The 20353-nt window shown below is 53.7% G+C and overlaps 1 protein-coding gene across 5 annotated transcripts in view; it reads right to left on the bottom strand.

Moving 5' to 3' along the window:
- ARHGEF7 (Rho guanine nucleotide exchange factor 7) overlaps positions 1–18521 on the bottom strand; it is a 122231-nt gene extending 103710 nt beyond the window's left edge. Inside the window, exon 1 of one of the 5 annotated variants that reach the window (XM_047720427.1) lies at positions 18048–18521. In XM_047720427.1, coding sequence (XP_047576383.1) covers positions 18048–18323 — 276 coding nt within the window. In that variant the 5' untranslated portion in view covers positions 18324–18521. The remainder of the gene's footprint in view (positions 1–18047) is intronic. The other 4 variants (XM_047720424.1, XM_047720425.1, XM_047720428.1 and 1 more) reach the window with 4 other exon arrangements.
- Between the last annotated feature and the right edge of the window lie 1832 nt (positions 18522–20353).

The following is a 20353-nucleotide window of genomic DNA, read 5'->3' as shown; positions in this document are numbered from 1 at the left end:
AGAAGCACATTTTTAGACCTCAGAGATGGTGGCAACCGTCCAAGATTCCTGCCAATGCCAAAAATGGATTTGAAGAAACATGAACATAAAACATTCATCAGATAACCTAGAATAAATTTCTCCACTGAAGTGGTATTTTCTTCCCTCCATAATGTTAGATCAGCACAGGCAGGCGTGTGGCGTGAGAGCAGTCTGGGAAACTGTGTGCTCTGTCTGGCTGTGATTCGGACCCCGGGGGAGCAGAGGTGCCAGGGACGAGCCGTTGTGAGTTCACGTCTCATTACTTCCTATAACCAGATGCCATTTTTTTAGGCCTTTGAAGAATCTTGATACGGGAAAGCAGAAAAGGACAAATTCATAAAATAACTCAAACTGGGCCTTGTAATCAGAGATTTTTCTCAAGTTTTCAGTGGTTCATATGGAAGATTCTTTCTTTTCTCTCATTCTCACGCTTGTGACCTACTGAAAACAACCCACGAATTATGGTGCAGCATCTTGCAAACCTTGCAAATGGCTTGGCTTTATTCTTCAGCTTCATTTCTGTATTGTTTCTGACCCTTTGGCATCCATTTCCTCTCTTGCCAAACACGTTTCAGAATGGTTGGTGACACCTTCTGTTGTCTGTTGGTGGAAAAGCCTGTGGAGAAGTTGGTGGCCTCTGATGCAAACGAACTAAATAAATCCAAAATGGGTACTTGCTGTATATCCTTGAAATATCATTGCAGTAAGTAGGGCTGAAAACCCACTAGGACAGAAGGAATCCCACCGCCTCCCACCCCTGCTCTGAGAGCCCACCCATTCTGCTCTCTGAATGGGGCGACTAGTGGCAGCTCAGTCTGCCAGTTCTGCTCCTTGCCTCAACCTCAGCCCTACCTTAGACCAAAGACACCTCAGGCTAGAATGTCCTCTCCCATCCCTGCGGCCACCAATGGCATTCCACTCTTTAAATCTGTATTCTCAGATGTCTCGGAGAGTTTTTATGTTTGCCCTGCTGTTTCCTGTTTGTTTTGCCTTAGCTACTCATCCTTGCTTCTGAGGTAGCCTTCTGAATGCCCCTACCCTCACACAGCCAAATCGAAGGGCCATGGTGGGAGCTACAGAGCAGTGCACTGCCTTGTGCCCTTCCCTCCCAGCTAAGGAATCTGTCTTCCGTTTTTAAAGTGCTTGAGAAGCTGCCTTTGAGGCAAATGAAAGCCTCAGAGTCAGAAGTCTGGACACTGACCACCTGAGCACACACACTATTTTAATCCACATGATAGCGTGTGGGAGGCTTGAGGCATGCAGAGAGAGCTGGATGATTTTGGAAACTAGGAAGCTAAAGGGAGGCTTCATCAGAGGAAGAAACCCAACTAAAGGGATAGAAAACGGCTAAGGACCTGCGCTGGCGAGTGCTTCTCCATAAATAGCAGCTGAGACCCTCCCTAGAGGGAAAGGCCAGGCAAAGGAGAAGACCGCAGCCCAGGATGCTCTCAGAACCCGGCAGCCAGTTGAGAGTTTCCTGTTAACTGTGACTAATAAAAAGGTGATAAACGGATCATTAGTTTTCTCCTGAAACTCTTAAGTATCAGAGTATATGGGCAGCAGCTGTGAACAAGATGAGTTGTGTCTGTAGGTGGGAAATACATTTTCAAAAACTCACTTAGAAAAACTGACCTTCATTAATTAAAGATAAGGCAGCCAATGTATAATCAAGAACTCTATTTCTTCCATATTACTATAACTGGAATATCTCCCTGCATATTTATAATGTGTGTCACATGACTCCTCTGCTCAGAACCCCCCAAATCTCCCAGTTTCCTCCAAGTAAAAGCCAAAGTCCTATAGGAGAATGGAAGATAGGCCACAGACCAAAAGGAAGTATTTACATAAGACACACACAATCAAGGACTTGTACCCAAAATACACAAAGCACTCCTAAAACTCAACAATAAGAAAACAGACAACCCAACTTAAAAATGGGCAAAAGACCTGAACAGACGCCTCACTGAAAAAGAGAGACACAGGGGCGCCTGGGTGGCTCAGTGGGTTAAGCCGCTGCCTTCGGCTCAGGTCATGATCCCAGGTCCTGGGTTCGAGCCCCACATCGGGCTTTCTGCTCAGCAGGGAGCCTGCTTCCTCCTCTCTCTCTGCCTGCCTCTCTGCCTACTTGTGATTTCTCTGTCAAATAAATAAATAAAATCTTTAAAAAAAAAGAGAGAGAGACACAGACGGCAAGTAGGCATATGAAAAGATGCTCCACACCCTATGTCATCAGGGAACTGCAAATTAAAGCAAGGAGAAACCACTGCACACCTGTTAGAATGGCCAGAATCCAACGCTGGCAACACCATTTGCTGGTGCAGATGTGGAGTAAGAGGAGCTCTCCTTCACACCTGGTGGGAACGTAAAATGGTGCAGCCACTTGGGAAGACAGTTTGGTGGTTTCTTACCAAACTTAACATCATCTCACCATATGCAGCAATCTTGCCTCTTGGGTGAATCTGCTTCACTCAAAAGCTGAAAACACATCCCTGGGAACCTGAGCACAGATGTCTACACCAGCTTATCTGCCAACACCTGGACATCAACAACATGACCTTCAGTAGCAAATGTGTAAATGGACTGTGGTGCCTCGGAGAGTGGGAAACCATTCAGTGATAAAAAGAAATGATCTGCTAAGCCATAAAAGACACAGAGGAAACTTATATACATATTTCTAAGGCAGAGAAGCCAATCTGAAGATCATCCTATATGATTCCAATTCTACGGCATTCTAGAAAAGTCAAAACTATGGAGACAGTAGGATCAGTGGTTGCCAGGGGTTGGCAAAATGAACAGAGCATGGAGAATTTTCAGGGTGGTGAAACGACTCTGTATGACACTGTAACGGTGGACGTTTGTCCAAACCCACAGAGTGCACAACGAAGTGACCCTAATGTACATTGTGGACTTGACTTATTAATGTGTCAGCATTGGTTCATCCCTAGTGATAAGCATACTGCAGGAGAGCAAAATGTTAATAGGGGAACTTGGGGGTGTATAGGAATTCCCTGTACTTTCTGCTCAGTTTTCTGTAAACCTCAATTGCTCTAGAAAATAAAGCCTCTTAATTTTTTTTTAAGTCAAAGTCCTTATGATGGCTGAGTGAACCCTCCACAGTCTGCTCCCTTGTTCCCTCCTGAACTCATCAGCCAGCTTCTCTCCCCTGGCTCACACCGGCCTCTGCCGTTCCCAGAACTTGCGAGGAAGGCTCTTACCTCAGGACCTTTGCACAGGCTATTCCCCTTGCCTGAAATCCCATCTCACAGACATTCATATCACTCCTTTGCTCATATTCGTGGAGCCTTTGTTTAAATGCCACTTCTCAGGAACGTCTGCCCTAACTGCTGGTACTCCCCAACCCCCCTCCCATCCTGCTGCTTCTCTGCAAAGCACTTATCGTGGTCTAACATGGTCCAACATGCTATGTAATCTATTTGTGCACATCCACAGAACGCTTCCTGCACCCAGAAAGAGATGCGCCGCACGCAGGGTATTCGGTCCGCCTGGGTAAAATGTCAACACCTGGCAGAGCCAAGCACTCAGTACACTATTTGTTCAGTAAAAGTGAAGGTGGGCAGTGCTGACAGAGCTCCTAGGACACAAAAGAAGTATCTTCGGTCAAATGTGAGAATCAACTACCTCAGACAGGAACTATTCTTAAAAACACTTGGAAGTGTAATCACCACAGAGCATGATACAGAGAAATGAAAGACAGCCTTGGGTTTTACTGGGAGTCTTAACCTTAACCCCTTCTGTTGTGACAGACAGGGGCATCCTGCCACCACCAGCTGAGCCTGGGGCCAGCCACTGGCCCCCTCTCTCCAGGGCTGCCCACATTCAGCATCCCAGGCTCCGTTTTCTCCTGTGTATATGAGGGTGTCAGTTAGCCGGGAGCTGCCCGGAGCCCCTCTCAGGTTTCAGCTCTTCTCTCTATCACGAAGGAAAATCGCTGGCCCCGCACTGGGTTCGCCTTTCCCAGCTGGCCTGCTCCCTCGGGCCTCTCCAGGCTCCCACTGCCTGGTACTCCGGGCAGCCGTCCGCAAGCCCTGCGTGGAACAGGGCTGTCTTATACTCATTTCCTAAGTGTCAGAAAGGAGCCAAAACAAGCCGATGAAGACCTCATGGGAGTCTGACATTTCAGGGAGGTGGGGACAGCGGCGCACGCAGAAAGAGGTGGAGGGGAGGGACAGGAATGAAGGCGGGCAGCCGCCCACCCGCAACTGTGACTGTTTTCTGCCCGTGGGTCTGTGACGCCGCAAGACAGCAGCGCCCCCCACGCTTCCTGCAGGCGGTTTCCCCAGCCCGGGCGCCGCAGACGCACGATGAGGCTTCCTGCTCCCGGCTTCTGTCCTCCGCCCTCTCCCCTCCACCGGGGAGCCCGCCCAGCGAGTCTTGTTATCTGAGTCTTCATTTCTGTCATTTCCATTTATTTCTTTCCTTCAAGTCCTGTTTCTTTGCTGAGATTTCCCATTTTTTCATTTGCTTCCAGAGAATCTGTCCTTGCCGTCTGAAGCCTTTTAGGATGGCTGCTGAAAACTGCCGCTCCGCGACTCTGACATCCTTTGCCGGAGGACAGACAGCCGCTCGGGTTCACTTCAGCGATGGCATGTAGGGAAGGAGCTGCCCGTGCCCAGACTTGGGCTGGGGGCGGGTGTCAGCAACGGTCACCGTTTTCTCCATCTACACTAACAAAATGATTGGTTGGCTCCTTAACTGAAAAGCATAAACTGGAATTAGATCGAAGCAAATATTCTCGGTGTCCGCTGAAGGCCAGCAGGAGCCACAGTCTCCTCCGACCTTCAGAGAGCGAGGGGTCCCCGTTTAAGGACCACAGACCCGCCACCCCTTAGAAGCAGCGTCAGGAGTCACAGTCGGCTGAGCCCCTCACGGAAGGGCACTAGGCAGCTAGGTTTGGATCAGGCCTCCTGGACTCCTGCTGGAGGCCATTCCCTAATGCCACAGCCCCGCAACATGGTGACTTCCTCTTCCCTTAACAGCCAGAGTCACGAAGGAGCCCTGCCTGGATCTCTGCGTCTCTCTGTAGCTTTTAGTGACTTGCATTCTGTTTAGCCACGGCTCCTCCTGACCCTAATTCAGGCGTTTCAAGGATGCCTCCCTCAGTGCCTCCATTCACGAAGCGCACTCATCAGCGCTCATACACACCTGTGAGCTTGCGCTCTTCTGTGTCTCTCGGTTTATACAAGAATTTTCTAGATGCACAGAAACAGGTGGGGAATCCCATTTTTGAGATGAATTCCAACCGCCTCTTCCAACGCAAGGCAAGATTTCTTCCAACCTCTCTACCCCCACATTTCAAAAGCCCATAGGGAAGCAGCATGAGGTCTGTTCTGTCTCAAAGCGAAAGGCACCAGTTAGGAAACTTTCCAGGCCTGAGGGGGTGGCCCAGGATGAGCAGGCAGCCAGTGTTCACCTGCGGAAGAGCCCCTCAGTGATCTCACCTCGGTCTCCTGTCTTCTCAGAGGGCCCTGCAGACAACCGGGCTGGTCTGAGTTACGGTGTGGCCGGGCTGATGAGCTCAGGGGCTGTTGGTGTCTCTCCCACGTGGTCCTCTGGACCAGCAGCAGCAGCATGACCTGAGAACCTGTCAAACGCAAATTCTCAAACCCAGCCAGACCCCCGACATCAGGAACTCCGCAGTGGAGCCCAGCAAGCTGTTTTCACCAGCCATCCGGTGGTTCCGCTGACCCTCGAATGTAAGACCCACATAGCCACCTAAACCAAAGGCACGAACAACGGGCGCCCCTCGTGACCTGGGACAGCTGGGGTGCACATGCTAACATGTAGTCCGTGACGGACAAGAACCAGAGCCGGGTGCCCCAACCCCCAGCTGGAAGAGAAGAAAAGCAGCCCGACCCAGGAGCTGTCGGCCCAGAAGCTCCTCCGTGAGGGAAGCTGTGTGCAGGGGAGCCACATCCGTTCCCTCAACACCCCTCCCACTGCCCCCCCCACCCGCCACTCCCAGGAACACTCTCCCAGCAGCCTCGCAAAGATAAAGGGTCATGGAGAAAAAAACAGCGGTGGGCTTGCTTCTCCCACACATGGAGACAGACCTGAAAAGTGCATGTTTCATTGCTTGGAATTGGAAAAATAGTACCAAATCTAGATGTTGCTCACACTTATCTTGGCTGTTTAAGAAATATTCCTACTATGTAGCACTTAATTACTTTGATCTCTCTTCGTGCATTATCATGACATGTAACAAATTGGGCACAGTTTCCAAATGAGAAAGAGAAAAAAGCAAATAAATCCCAGGGGACACATGTATCTTCGAAACCGTATAACCTTCTAATGCAGACCGTCCTCAACTTGAACATGAGCATTCTAAAACTCCCTAAACTGCCTTCACTACGTCAGATCCGGACTCTCAAAGGTCAGCTGCACAACAGATGCGGCAGAGAGCAGGTGACTTCCGGCAGTCCCTTGTCATACGGGTGGGGGGTGACTAAAGACCGGACAGTGACACACATCAGGTCAGAGGGAAACCTCCTCGCTGCTCAGTGACAATGGCTTCGCCTCAGCTCACTCATGGGACTTAAACCAGTACCTGCTAAAGCACAAAGGAAGTGAAGGAGATCATGTGACTGTTGTCTTTCCCTAAAGCCATGAAAAGGAACACAGTGTTCCAGAATCCCTTTTCTGGCAAAAACAGCTCAAGGTCAGCTTGCTACCAGGCTGGAAGAGAGTTGAGAGAGCACGGTCAGGTCCTGCTCCGCCCCTGGGACAGTGGCGGGGAATCCACACACCCAGTCCGCCCTCGCTGTGTCTGCCCTCACTGGCCCAGCCCTGCCCCCAACACCCCCTGCCGCCCTCTCCGTCCAGAGCTGTCCCCACCCTCACAACACGGGCACCGCTGCTCAGTGGCCCATGAGCTGGTGTGCACTTGGCCGGCTGGCCTGGGACACTGCGCGTGCCCGCTGCCAGGGACAGGTCACGACCGTGCCCCACCCCCCCCAGCACGCCGCGGGAGCCCTCCGCTTCTCCCAGGCACCTGCAGCATACCGGCCACGCTCGTGCCCTGGCTTCCAGTCACCAGGCTCCCTCCCGACCTCACCACCTGCCACCAGGCTCCTCCTTAGCGGCACTGTCCAGGGCGTCCCAGTCCAACTCCCCAAGACTGGCACTAGGAAGCTCACCACTGCTCACTCAGGTTCACACCTCGCTCTCTCGTGTGACTCCCAGATTTACATTCCAGGCCCCTGTCCTCTCTGAGCTCCAACCCCTCACAGTCACCATTGCACCCATTCTGGACCCAGTCCTGAGCCTAAGGGACCCCACCCCCAGGCTGCCTCTCACACCGGAGACACCCCATCTATCCTGTGTGTAACCAGCACCCCAGGGGTGGTGAGGCTTGGAGCTGCTGTGCCCACCCTGGGTCCCCTGAACCCCATCTGAAACCCAGCTCCCAACAGGTTCATGACCACCTCCCCCTCCACAATGGGCTGCATCCCTGCTGTTTCCATGCTGTGCCTAGCATATTGTTTTCAAAATCCATAACCAACTGTGTCATACTTCCCTTTAAGACCCTGCAAAACGTCAGAACCTTTAAGACCCTGTGCTGCCTGGCCCATGCCCGTCTCTGGCTGCCCAGTGCTGTGGCCGCCCAGGTTCCTTCCCCATTCTTCTCTCTTACAGCCCACGCGTCCATCAGCACTCAATTCAGGGCCCGCTTCCGGAGAAGAGCCTTCCCCAAGACATCACCTGTCCCCCGACCAAGTGTAAAGCAGTTTCCTCAGCCAACACCTGTTCCTGACCCCCAGAGCAGGAATCTCAAATTGTAAAACAAATGCATACAACTTCTTTAATGTTATTCTCCCCACTAGACAGCCTGCAAGTCTATGTTGGCTAATCACTGGATCTCCAGAGCCCAGCGTAATCCGTGTAGTAGCTACCCAATAAGGACTGCTGAGAAAACAGACAAATACAGGGACAGATGAGCTCTCCGGCAGTAAGTCCCTCCCCATAAAAAATGTACTTGCATAAAAAATGCAAGTACACTATTTACCTTTATACAGTAAAATTCTGTACATGCCTTCTGGATTTACAGTCAGGTTCAAAGGCAGGGGACTGCCAAGAAAATGAACTGAAGCTCCGTTACACGCAACAAAAACTTAAACACACCCAGAGAGACCACTGCCATGCACCCTTGGTGAGCCGGAACATCGTACCGTGCTCATATCCGAAGTATGTAATTGGACGAGTTTTGATGTGCACCCTCATCACTGTGAAACCCTCCCCAGAATCAAGACGCACGCCTCCTCATCCCCAAGGTCTCCTAGTGCCCCGGAAGTGTCCCTAAGCAGACACTGATGTACCTTCCGTAACTGTAGAGCCCACTGCATTTTCTAGAATTTTATGTACACGGAATCACGCAGGGTGTACTTTTTTGCCCAGCTTCTTTTCCCGGTGTGATTTTCATCCCTCTTCAAGCACTCACTCTAATTGCTGAGTATTAGATAGTACGGATATACCACACTTTATCCATTCTCTGGTTGAAAAACTATTTGGACTGTGTCTGGTTCATGGCTATTAAAAATAAAGTTGCCAAAAATAAGTTGAAGAAACCCAGGTACTATGGACATTTGTGCACAAGACTTGGCACGAGCATATTTCCATTTCTTTGAGTCAATACTTAGAAATGGGGTGTCTAAGGGGCACCTGGTGGCTCAGTCTGTTAAACAATACAGCTCTTGATTTCATCTCAGGTCATGATCTCAGCGTCGCAAGATCGGGCCCCATGTGGGGCTCTGTGCTCAGCGGGGAATCTGCCTGAAATTCTCTGCCCTTCTGCCTCTGCCCCCCCACTGGTGCACTCTCTTTCTCTTTCAAATAAATAAAATCTTAAAAAGAAAAAAAAAAAGAAATGTAATGGCTAAACTGCTTGGTAGATCTATAATAGTTCGAGAAACTGACAAGCTGCTTTCCAGAGCGGTGACAGGGTTTCCCGTTCCCGCCACAGTGGATGGGGGCTCCAAGGACTCCGCGTCCTCATCAACACCTGGTGTGATGAGTCTTACCCTTGAACCCTTCCAGCAGGTGCGCAGGCCGTCCCGTCCTGGCTTCAGTTTGCGTTTCCCTCATACCTAGCGCCATCGGGCATCTTTCCTGGGCTTGTCACCTGCACACCTTCACTGGTGAAATAGTGTCTGCTCAAGCCATTCTGTCCATTCTTTAAGTTGGGTTCTTGGTCTCCTTAGGACTGAGTGTGGAGAATCCTTACATGTCCCGAATATAAGTCCTTCGTTGTTTCGTAACATTCACCAGTGAGGCCATGCAGCCTGGCATTTGCTTTATGAGATGCTTTTTAACTAATTCAAGTTCCTTCCTAGGTGTCGGGCTGGTAAGGTCATCCGTCTCCTCCTAGACATGTCCTCCATGGAAACTGTACCTTTCCTCTAGGCTGTAGGACTGACTGACATAAAAATGTTCATCCTATCCCCGTTACCTTCTTAGCATCTGGAGAACTCGCAGTAACTCTTCACATGGGCCATTTGTGTCCTCTCGCCTTTGTCCTGATCTGTCTCCAAGGTTTATCAATTTTATGGATTTTCTCAAAGAATCCAATTTTGGTTTTGTTGATTTTCTCTAGCAAATTTGTTTTCTATTTCACTGATTCCCATTCTGTTCTTTATTATTCTCTTTCTTCTACTACTTACTTAGAGTTTAACTTACCCCTATTTATCTAGCTTTTTAAGTAGACAATCCATTACAGACAACAGAAGCATTAGGTGTGCGGGGAGTAGCTCACTCCCAGAATATTATTTTGACAAGTCATAAACAGACACTTAAGACTCACACACAATAAGGGCGCCTGGGTGGCTCAGTGGGTTAAAGCCTCTGCCTTCAGCTCAGGTCATGATCTCAGGGTCCTAGGATCAAGCCCCGCACTGGACTCCCTGCTCAGCAGGGAGCCTGCTTCCTCCTCTCTCTCTTCCTGCCTCTCTGCCTACTTGTGATCTCTGTCTGTCAAATAAATAAATAAAATCTTAAAAAAAAAAAAAACACACACACAATAAAATACGGTTACTGTTATTATTTGAAGAACCAACCTTGGATTGCTGACACGGTAGTCACCGGACTCAGACTAAGCAAATGCGCCCTGTCAGAGGTATGACAAATGAACTCAATAAACTCCTCTGTGTGTCACCAGCTGACAAAGAGTGGAAGACCACTGGGTTCCAGTCTCTGTCACTTACAAGCACAGTGGTACTTTCTGGAAGTTTAGCCTTCTCCACAAGCCTGTCCAGAACGTGACCACATCCGACTTAGAGAGCGTGTTTTCAGAAGAAACGAAAATGCATTAACAAACAGGAAAACTGTGACCAGAGAATGTCATGTTCCCACGAGAAGAAATCTGTGACCAGCACCAATGTTTATGACTGCCCGAGTGCGGCAGTCTCTTCAGCACCACGGAAAAGATGACCGTGACATTACTCCAGAACTAAAGGCCTGGGACCGGGTTTTCTGTGTCCTGATGGTCTCCGGGAGGGCCACCAGAAGAGGCCATTCATCCCAGGAATGCTCCCCCAAAACTCCTGATTCTCAGGAAAAACCTCGATAACACTCTCCCTCAACATGACGACCAAGTCATAATCTCTCGGCAGGCAGCTTTGTCAGACACTCCGCGTTTCTGACAAAGGACTTCTGAATGTCTGCTAGCCACAGATGGGTACTGAAAAGTCTCTTGGAAACAAAGCATTTTACGGACAGGGAAGAGATGGGAATGCATCTTCTTGGCATGGGAACTCAGCAGTGAGTCACGCAGAAGTGAGGGAGAAAGGCCACCATGGGCCAGAGTATTTACAAATAAGCACGAACTGGAGCTTTCAAAGAGGGCGCTGCTAACGAAACCGCCCCGCCGCGGCGAGGCTCCGTGGCAGGAAACCACATCCAAAGCAGACCTGGAGCTGTGGATCCCCACTTCACGCTGATGTAACTTCTTACGAGCTGCAAGCGGCTCCGCGTGTCGCACTCGGGTTCTGGATGACTCGCACCATGTTCGGAGACGGTATGAAGAATATTTTTGACCCCGTTTTAAAAAGCTGCTCCAAGTGTAGTAAACCTTCAAGTTCTGTACAAAACAACAACTTCATTCTCTAGCCTTGTACCCGCTACCTGTTGCCGCAGGGACGCTGTGTAACAAACAGCCACAAAACCTCAGTGGCCAGTTAGGTGCTAGTACCCATCCCTTCTGCCACGCCCTTTGGCCAAAACGGATCCAGGGAGCTTGGGACTCAAGAAGTGAGAAAACAGCCTCCATCCTTCGATGGCAGCAGCAGACATGTCCTTCTCCACGAGACCTGGCGGCAAACAAGGGTAAAGAACCGGGGCTACTTCTGTAGGCTACCACGACCCTTCTCAAATTTGCTTTGTGCTGGAGGAGGCCGACCTCCGTGGAGGCGGACGTCTGTGCATCATTGCCCCGAAGCTGTCCCCCAGCACGGTCCTAAGACCCCACTCGTGTACACTACAGTGTGAGCGACCCTCCCTACACCGTGCAGTACACAACTTACACGACCATATGCAACGGACTTCAGTTAACTCATCAGTGAAGTGAGGAGTTTGGGCTGGATAACGTCCCGAGAATTCCTTCACACAGAGAACTCACGAATGCTTTACACTTGAGACCCATGGCTTCTCTTATGACCCCCTGGAAAAGTGACACAGAACACATACACGTGTGTGTGTGTGTGTGTGTGTGTGTATGCTGTGTACACACATGCACCTGGTCGGAGGCCAGTAGGTACGTATTTTCACACATCCCACTTATACACCACCCCCTTCCCCTTGGCCTTCAGAGTCCAGCAGACACAGCACATCCTGCAAAAACAGGGCTGAGAACGACCCGTCCAGTTCATAAGACTTTCAAAAATTCAGAGCTAAAGTTGGAAACATAAACACATCAGGAAATGAACGTTCCTCACCTAACTGGGGAGAACTGATGGAGGGAAAGGTCAGAAGTCACACACAGGGGACACGGGGCCCAGGACGGGCCCCAACAGCCTCCCGCTGTGCGTGGCGGCGCTCCAGGCCCTGCCCGTGCAAGAAACTCTAGAAATGTGAGAGCCGAGCCTCCATCCAGCCCCTCTGGCCCCTGCGAGCCAGCAGCTGTGTACGCTCAGCAGCTGCGCGGGACCTGGCGCTAAACGAGGGTCTGGAAGCCAAATCCAGGGGTCCCGGCAGCCCAGACAACGGCGGTCTGTCGGGGGAGGGAGGGCCGCCGCCCTCAAGTTACAAAATCTGCGCAGGTGCGAGAATAAGAGAAATTCCTGGATCGGAGCGGCCTTGGCCTTCGGACCCTGGCTTACAAGCTTTCTTGGACACGGCAAGGACAGTTTTCAGCGTCAGTTCGTAAAATAATCACACCTGCCACATACTGAGGACCTACGCAGTGCCTAGCGCCGCCCAAAAACCCACAAGTCCACTCCCTCACCCCCTTAACGACCCTATTGCCCCAGGAGCCCATTCCCTCCGGCAGGTATCTGATCTCTGTGCTCAGGGGAATTAAGACTCAGAGAAATAAGAGATGTTGCCCCAGGTCACACAGCAAATGGGTGACTCTGGGACACATACAAGGACCACCCCCTCTTAACCGTGGCTCTGGGAGGGCCCAGTGGGTCTTGGGGTCCCCTGGCAGAGGTGAGTCCCTGGAGGGACACTTTGTCTTTGCCGCCTTCTACCGATGACGACACACACGCCGGCGATTCCAATCCGAAGGAGCAGAGACGGCCCTCCAGAGACAGCGTTAGACGTGTGCCCGTGTCCTTCTGCACACTGTTTCACATCTCAGCAGAGATGGTCACCATGGAACTCAAGGTTGGGAAGGCCCAGGGTCCCACTGAGGACTCTGTGATGCCAGAGCAAGAGTGTACCAGACCCCTCGGGGGCGTCCTCCCATGAGGACGAGAGAGAACGGGCAAAGGAGCGTCCGACCAGGGGCACCATGAGGGCAGGGCTCTCCAGAGCTCTGTGTCCTCTTCCCAGGCGTGGCTGGGCTCCCTGCACACCAGGTAGGAGCATGGATCCCATTCCAACAGCCCCCATGCCCCCTTCCCTCTTGGGACCCCTGCTGAATGGCCTTCTGTGTCCACAATGTCACCCTGGACTGTGTCCTGTCTCTGTGGTCCCTCACGTCACGTGTCTGGTGTCCTGACCTGGTCTGTGACTCCTGCCTACTTCCTCCAGACCTAACGCCCCTGAGGACCCCCAGCCAGTGACCGAAGAGCACTCTGTCCCTGCCTGGAAGGTCCCCGGCCCCAGGCAGGAGGCACACCTGGGTTGTCTGGGGGCCAGCCTGGGAGACGGGGGTGACATGAGGCATTCCAGAGAAGCAGCTCAGCACACTGCCAGCAACATAGGGCACATCCTGTCTCTTTAAGAGAGATGTACACAGAGGTGAGGCGGGCAGCGCTCCAGGGCAGGAGGAAAGGAAGCCACTGCGGGGCGTTATTTCTATTAATAGAATGAGGTCCTGGGACAGCACCAATGCCGGACTCTCCCGGAGGACTGAGAGGTCACTGCCCGGAACAGCAGGCCATCTTGCTCCCCCCACCCCACCCCCACACTCCCCAAACCCAAGTCAGACGACCCTGAGTGAGCGCCCGTGGGCCAGACCTGCAGAGGCCCTGCGATGGCCCTCAAGTGGCTCTCGGCAAATCACTCTCCACGTCGCCGTCGCCGTCTACACTAAGGGCAGGTTTGTCTGTTTGCTGGGAATGAGCCAGCAAATGCAGTGGCTTTCCTTCTGCTCTGGGCCTAAGGCCCAAACCAAGAATCGCCCTGGTGCAGGGCAGACGCAGGATTTTAAAATCAACAGCTGCGAAAGCAGATGTTCATTATTACACTGACTATTCTGGAAGCTTCGTTTCATTAGGAGGAATCTGATATAACCAATAATTCCGTTTGCAAAGTTTAAAGAAGGTTTCTTAAAAACACAGTCAGGACAGACCGCGTTCTGTAAGTTTTCTCTCCAAGCGCTTTTCCCAGGCAACCAAGCAGGGTTTACAAACAGTCACAGGGTGTGGGCTTTGGAATCTCGAGTCCAGACCAAGACCCCCGCCAGCACACCCCTGCCATTGCTGACCTCATCCTTGGGGCGAAGGGCCCAGGAGAAGACAAGCTCCCCAGAGCGGGCACTCAGAACTGCCGTCCAGGGCCGCTGACCTCACGCCCTCCCCCCGCCAGCACCAGAAGTCCCAGCACTGATGGGAACGCAGGCCGCAAATCAATCAGGAAAAAGCCGTTTTCCTTCTACGTCCTATCCGAATCTGCTGCTTTTCTGCAGCCGGAGAAGACCACCAGGGGCTCCCAGGGGACGGTCTGAGGAAATACAGACCGTATTCTAATCCACGCGTCGGAAAAACCCTCAGGGGCTGGGCCGCTCAAACGCAGGTTGCTGAAAATCCTGCACGTAGAGCTGACTTTCTTTCTGACTTTCTGTCTTCGTTTCCTTCTGCCTCATGACGCTACTACTATCGCGGCCTCCTCCCACACCAAATCCCCAAAAAACATGTTAGTTCTCTTATCTCCCATAGCGTCTGGCACCCTCGAGCAAGCACATACTTAATAAGTTGACTGGGTTCAAATTTATTATGCGACCTATTATGGGTTTGGATTGTGTCCCCCCAAATTCCGATGTTTAAGCCCTCACTCGCCGAAGTGCAGGCCGTGACCCTATTCAGAAACAAGGTCGTGCAGATGGAACTGGTTGAGTTGAGGTCAACTGGGGGCCGGTGGTCCTCATCCACGGACGGCGTCCTTACAAAAAGGGAGGTGAGGACACAGCAGAGACCACAGGGAACACCGTGGGGACACTGGACGTATGCTGGACCCCCTTCCCGGGCACCTTCCAAGGGAGCGCGGGCCTGCCTCCACCCCGATCCCGGGCCTGTGCCTCCAGGACTGGGGGAGAGCAGGTGCGTGGAGCAGCCCACCCGGGCAAGGGTTCTATTACGTCCCAGAACACAGATATCCGGCCTGACAGCTGAACCCAATCTAAATGCTCACATACACACCCAGGAAATCTACCAAGAAAAGCGGGTCACAGGACTGTCAACTGTGAGCACAGATGTGGATGGAGGGAAAGTCTCCCAGGAACACTTCACTGACCTGGCATGTTCTGCGGGCTCTGGGGCCCTGGGAGAAAGAACCAGGCTCCCTGAGATGCTCTCGCTGAACCAAGCGACTCCACACGCCACGTCCAGGAGCAAAACTCAAGCAACATGTCATCATTCCCACCACGTCAGTGCGCTCATCGGAGACGGTCCCCTCTAAAACTCGTACATCTTGGCTTTACCCTCTGATAGTCTAAAAAAGGTTTGAAGCAGTAATTCATGACCTGCGGGAGCCGGACTCCCTGGATTCTGCCGCCTTCATGGGTTCCCATCCCAGGAGGGATGACGGAAGCCAGCAGCGGGAGTAGCTCAGCAAAATGTCCCAGCCGTCCCTGCAGAAAATCAAAGCACAAGAGCCCCATATGCAGAGATCCGGGAAACCGTGGAATCCCACTCTGTCTCCCCTACAGCACAGAACGTGGCAGCGGCAACAATGGAAAGGGTCTCTTTTCTGAACTGTTTGTCTACAGAGTCTATGCGCTGCCCCACCCCGTGCCTCTGGCCTCCCACCTCAAGAAAAACAGACATGACCAAGGGGAACCCCGAAAGAAAACTTTGACAATCTGAACCAAAATGAATGTCTGCCTGGTTCTAGGCCCCTTTGACTGGCTCCAAAGTAGAACAAATGAACAGAACACGAGAAGCACATTAGCACATGTTTTCTTAATGAAAGGCACATGGGAAACCTGAGCCTCCTCCAAACTTGCCTTCGTGCTGTGCCTTCCCCAGCCCAGGGGTCTGTCCTCAACCACGGCTCTGCCAATGTGAGGCTGTGGGTGGCTCCCACCACTTGAACCAGTCGTCAGGGTGTCCATGTGGCAAACTGGGCTGAAGTTAAGGCCCTTTCGACTCCCCATGAATATTCAGTGAGGTTTCCAAACTCTCCCGTGGAAAGCAAGCCACTGTCCCGCCTGTCTGCTTTGAGGCTCACGGTACTCGGTGTGCAAGCCCAAAAAGATACCTCCGTTTAAGAAAATGCAAAAGCTCGTGAAACTTCAGAAACCCCACTTTTTAGAGGCAGAGATTGGCTAATATTTTACTCCAAAAAGCTACCTTTGAACCGCAGAGAGTCAGGAGCTCTGGCCATAATTTGTGAAATTTGCATTGTGGCGGAGACAGAAACAAACCCGTGGGGGCCGTGGGGCAGGGACTGGGGAGAGTGGGGGGGACAGTGGCAATTGGGCTCCTGCAAGCTAAACACCGTATTTTCTCCTCACTCCCCGCTCCTTGTAGGAGGATGGAAGGAGGGCTACAGTTTTGAAAGCAGATCTTCCTAGAATGTACAAGGAAATGATCACTGAAGTCAGATGATCCAATCAATGCCGTTAATATGCCAAGTAATACACACTGATGGTTTGATAGTAACATGTTTTCATCCAGACCACGCGTGACGTTTCCTAAAGCTTCCCTCTCCGTCACGGAACAGCATTTTATAGGAGCATGTTTTGGTGGACTGAGTGTGGACTGTCAGGGCCTGGCAACATCTGTCTTTTATTACCAGAGCTCCTGATATCCAGATGACAACAAAGTGTTCTGAGTGCCCTGCGAGCTGGATTGGGCTCCTCAGTCCTGTCTTAAATCATGATTTTATTGTGACATCAGCTTCGTTTACAAGCAACATTTTTATTTCCTGGACAGGCAGGCTGCTCTGCACTCTAATGCAGATTCTGTTTCCGTATGTAGGGCCCAAGTAAGAAAAATGCCTGAAACTAGCGTGCATGCAAAATTCGTATTGAATAAAACCTCTTCCGACCCTTGAAAATGCAACGCCAAAACACGCGCAAACTTCTAAGATGAAACGTTTTACTTTCGCAGGTCACCTAATGAGCACTGTATTAGCAAAGAGTCCCTGCGCGGTTAGGGCCAATACAACCCCATTTATAAAATTAGGGTTTTTCCCCCTAATTATGCTGTGCTTCAGCTTCTACGTTTAACCCCTTGTAAGTAACTGTTGATCTTAGTATTCTGTGCTGGCCCAAAGCAGGGGTGGGGGATGAAACTGCAGCGTTTGTTTCTGAAACGCAGGGAGACCTCGTTTTGAAAAGCCCTTCGCGGCGGCCCCTGCTTTGTCAGCCTGTGTGAGAGGAAAGCAAACTTTAATCGCTCACAGAGACCGGGGTCAAGGTTCACACTGCAGCCCCGGGGAAACCACCCGCCAAGCCCGAAGCGGGGTCGGGGGGCCCCGGGATTCGGCTCAAAAGCAGGAATGGACGTGAAAACCAACTGAGAACGTGCAGGCGGCCTCGCAGCGCGCCGGGGCTCCCGCGGGTCCGCCGGGCGCGGGGCTGGGAGCCGGGAGTTGGCCGCGCGGAGGCCGCAGGCCGTGTGGCGGGCGGCCCCGCTCTGCATCGCCGCGTCCTCTCGGACCGCACGGCAACCGGCCGCTGAAGCGGAGCCGCAACTCCGCGGCGAGACGGCGCCCGCAAAACTGCGGGAACAAAGCCCGGGAGGGAGCTGCGCGCGCGCCGGGGCGCGGTTCTCTGCTCGGGTCACGGAGAGGCGCGACTCCACCTCCGCGCGCGGCGCAGCCGCCGCTCCCCTTCCCCGCGGCCTCCGCGGGCCGCTCCCCCCGGACGCGGCCGGCCCCCGCCCGCCGCCACGCCGCCCCGCCGCCCCGCCGCCCCGCCGCCCCGCCGCCCCGCACACAATGGCGCCCCGAGCTCCCGCCGCCCCGGCCTCGCGCCGCCTGCGCGCCCCCCGCGCGGGCCGCGTTCCCGGGTCCGCGCACAAGGAGGCGCGTGGGCTCGTCCGCGCCCCGCGCGGCCGCCAGGTGCCGGCGCCCCGCGCCCCCGCGCCCGCGCGTCTCCGCGCACCCCCGGCCGTGGCAGGAACGAGGCGGGGCGCCCACCGCCTGGGGCCTGGGCGCCGCGGGGGCGCGAGCCCGGCGCCACTTACTTTCTCGATGGTCCCGGGCAGCAGGCGCTCCAGCAGCCGGCACAGGACCACCCCGTCCTTCAGAGACGCCTGCAGGAAGCCCTCCGGGTCCGCGACGGTTTTCTTGGGCGACTCCAGCACCCCCAGGGTGATGAGCCACGTAACGGTCTGCTCGGCGGAATTCATAGCGGCGGCGCGCCCGGCCTCCCCGCGCCGCGAGCCCGGCTGGGCGCCGTTCACCTCGGAGCGGCCGCGGCCCGGCCGGCTGCGCCCCCCGCCCCCCCCCGGCTCGCCCATGGACAGGCCGGCCCCGCGATTGGCTCGGGCGGCGCCGCGGTCCGGCCGGCTCGCGCTCCCTCGCGTGCGTCCTGGCCGACTGTCAAGTGCCTTTTCATTAGATGCACATGAACCTGCGGCGGCCGCCCGGCGCCGCCCCCGCCGCCGCCTCCCGGCTCCCCGCCGCCGCCGCCGATGACATCACCGCGAGGAGAAGAAAAGACGCGGCGCCGGAGAGGCCCCGCGCCGGCCGGCCGCACACGCACCCCGCGCTCGGGCCCGCCGTGCGCCCCGCCGCGCGCCCCCGCCCCGGCCCGGCCGTGCGCGCCCACCTGCGCCGCCGTGACCTCCGCAGGCGCCGGACGCCTTAACCGTTTGCGCCCCGCGGGCCCCGCGCTCCCCTGCGGACGCCCAGCGCGCCAGGCGGCCCTCGAGCCTCTCCTCCTCCGGCCGCGCGGAGCCCCTCGCTGATTTTTTTGGATTCTCCGGGGTTTCAAGTATTAAGTGCCTCCCAGATGCTCTTTCTGATTTTCGCCAGTTTTATTTCGGGCGGGGGGGGGGGGGCGGTGCTGACCACGAGGCGTCGGCTTCTCCGCGCCACTCCGCGGGCAGCAAGCACAGAACAAACGACCGTTAGATCCTGAGCAGGTCTCTTCCCGGGCGCTGCTGCCGTCCTTGGGAACAAGGACGGACGCCCGCGCAGCGCAAGGAGGTCACGCGTGCCCCCTGCGGGGAGGCCGGCTCCCGCGCGTGACCTCCGCGCCCGCTGAGCCGTTCGCCTCCGCGGGGCCATTAAGCTTGCAGCGACCCCGCTTGAACCTGCCGGTGGCGCTTCCAGCACCGGGGGAGAAAGGTCAGGAAAGCGGCGGAGCCCGACCTGGGTCCGTGCGGCGACCCAAAGGAAGGACGGAGGACACCTGCGTCCAAACAGGTCCCTGGGCCCCACCTCGCTTGGCTGGGAGATGCTCGGCTGGCCATGGGGCTGTGAGCCACGGGCGGACTGGAGGAACTCGGACGTCCAGCTGTCCCACATTGAACACGATTCTCCACGCATGCAATGACAAGCACATGTGCATATAACCAAAGCGGGGGGCCGCTTCTTACAGGAAGGACAGCATAAAGGACTGTCCTGTACCTGTGTGGCCCTTTGCTCCTGCACTAGTCCCCGAGGGCATTTCGCAGTTTAAAACAGCATTAGCAGAGCTTACTATATCCCAGGCACGTTTAGTCCAGTTAATGGCAAAGGCTAGAAGCCATATAAAACTTTTAAGAAATGGAGGCTTAACTCCCTCTTCCTTTGCCTTCGTTCGTCCAGAGGACTTCCATGGCGATCATGGATTGCATGGATTTCCAGCTTTGAGCTCAGCGGTTACATCTGCTTCCAAATGCAAACACACTGAAAGGGCAGCCCCGTCCTGGGTGGCCATAGTCACCACTGAGCTCCCCAGGTCTCTGCCAGAGCTCCCTCCTGGTATCACGACACACCATCATCACTACAGTCATACGAGGTTTGTCTCCTTGTCCCCGTTGTCCCACACCCAAGCGGAGGAGAGACAGGACGCAACACATCACCAGTTTCTAGACAGCGTCTCTACACGTCTTCCAGCGAACAGAGCAGGTAAGTGTTCCATTAAGGTCTCTGCCCAAAGACGGTATCAACACGAGCGTATTGCCCTAAAGCTAGTTGTCCCCTGAGACTCCTGTTCACTCTCATTACGGCTGAACTGAAGAAATAGTTTAACATACAGCCATGACAATTCAAATTACATTAAATTAGGTCTGGTGCTTATAATCTGGTAATCAAGAGTGAGATTCAACTTGACTCAATCAAATAATCCTAAAGAAGGCAGCTCTAGGGAGTGGCCTTAGGTGACCAGTAACCAGGCGGCCAATTATTGTCAGAAGGGAGACCCGCTCTAATGGCTCTTAGAAGTCCCCAAGCATTTCAATGCTTTCTGGCTCCTGGTCACATTCTTTTATTTTGGATGGATGTTTGTTTCAAAAAAGTTTATTTAGAAGGGATTCATTCTAGAAAGTAACATTGTTCGAAG

This window comes from Lutra lutra, chromosome 3 (assembly GCF_902655055.1).
Source record: "Lutra lutra chromosome 3, mLutLut1.2, whole genome shotgun sequence".
In the NCBI taxonomy this organism is placed as follows: domain Eukaryota; kingdom Metazoa; phylum Chordata; class Mammalia; order Carnivora; family Mustelidae; genus Lutra; species Lutra lutra.
The sequence above is the reverse complement of the archived record's forward strand: the minus strand, read 5'-3'. Positions and strand labels throughout refer to the sequence as shown.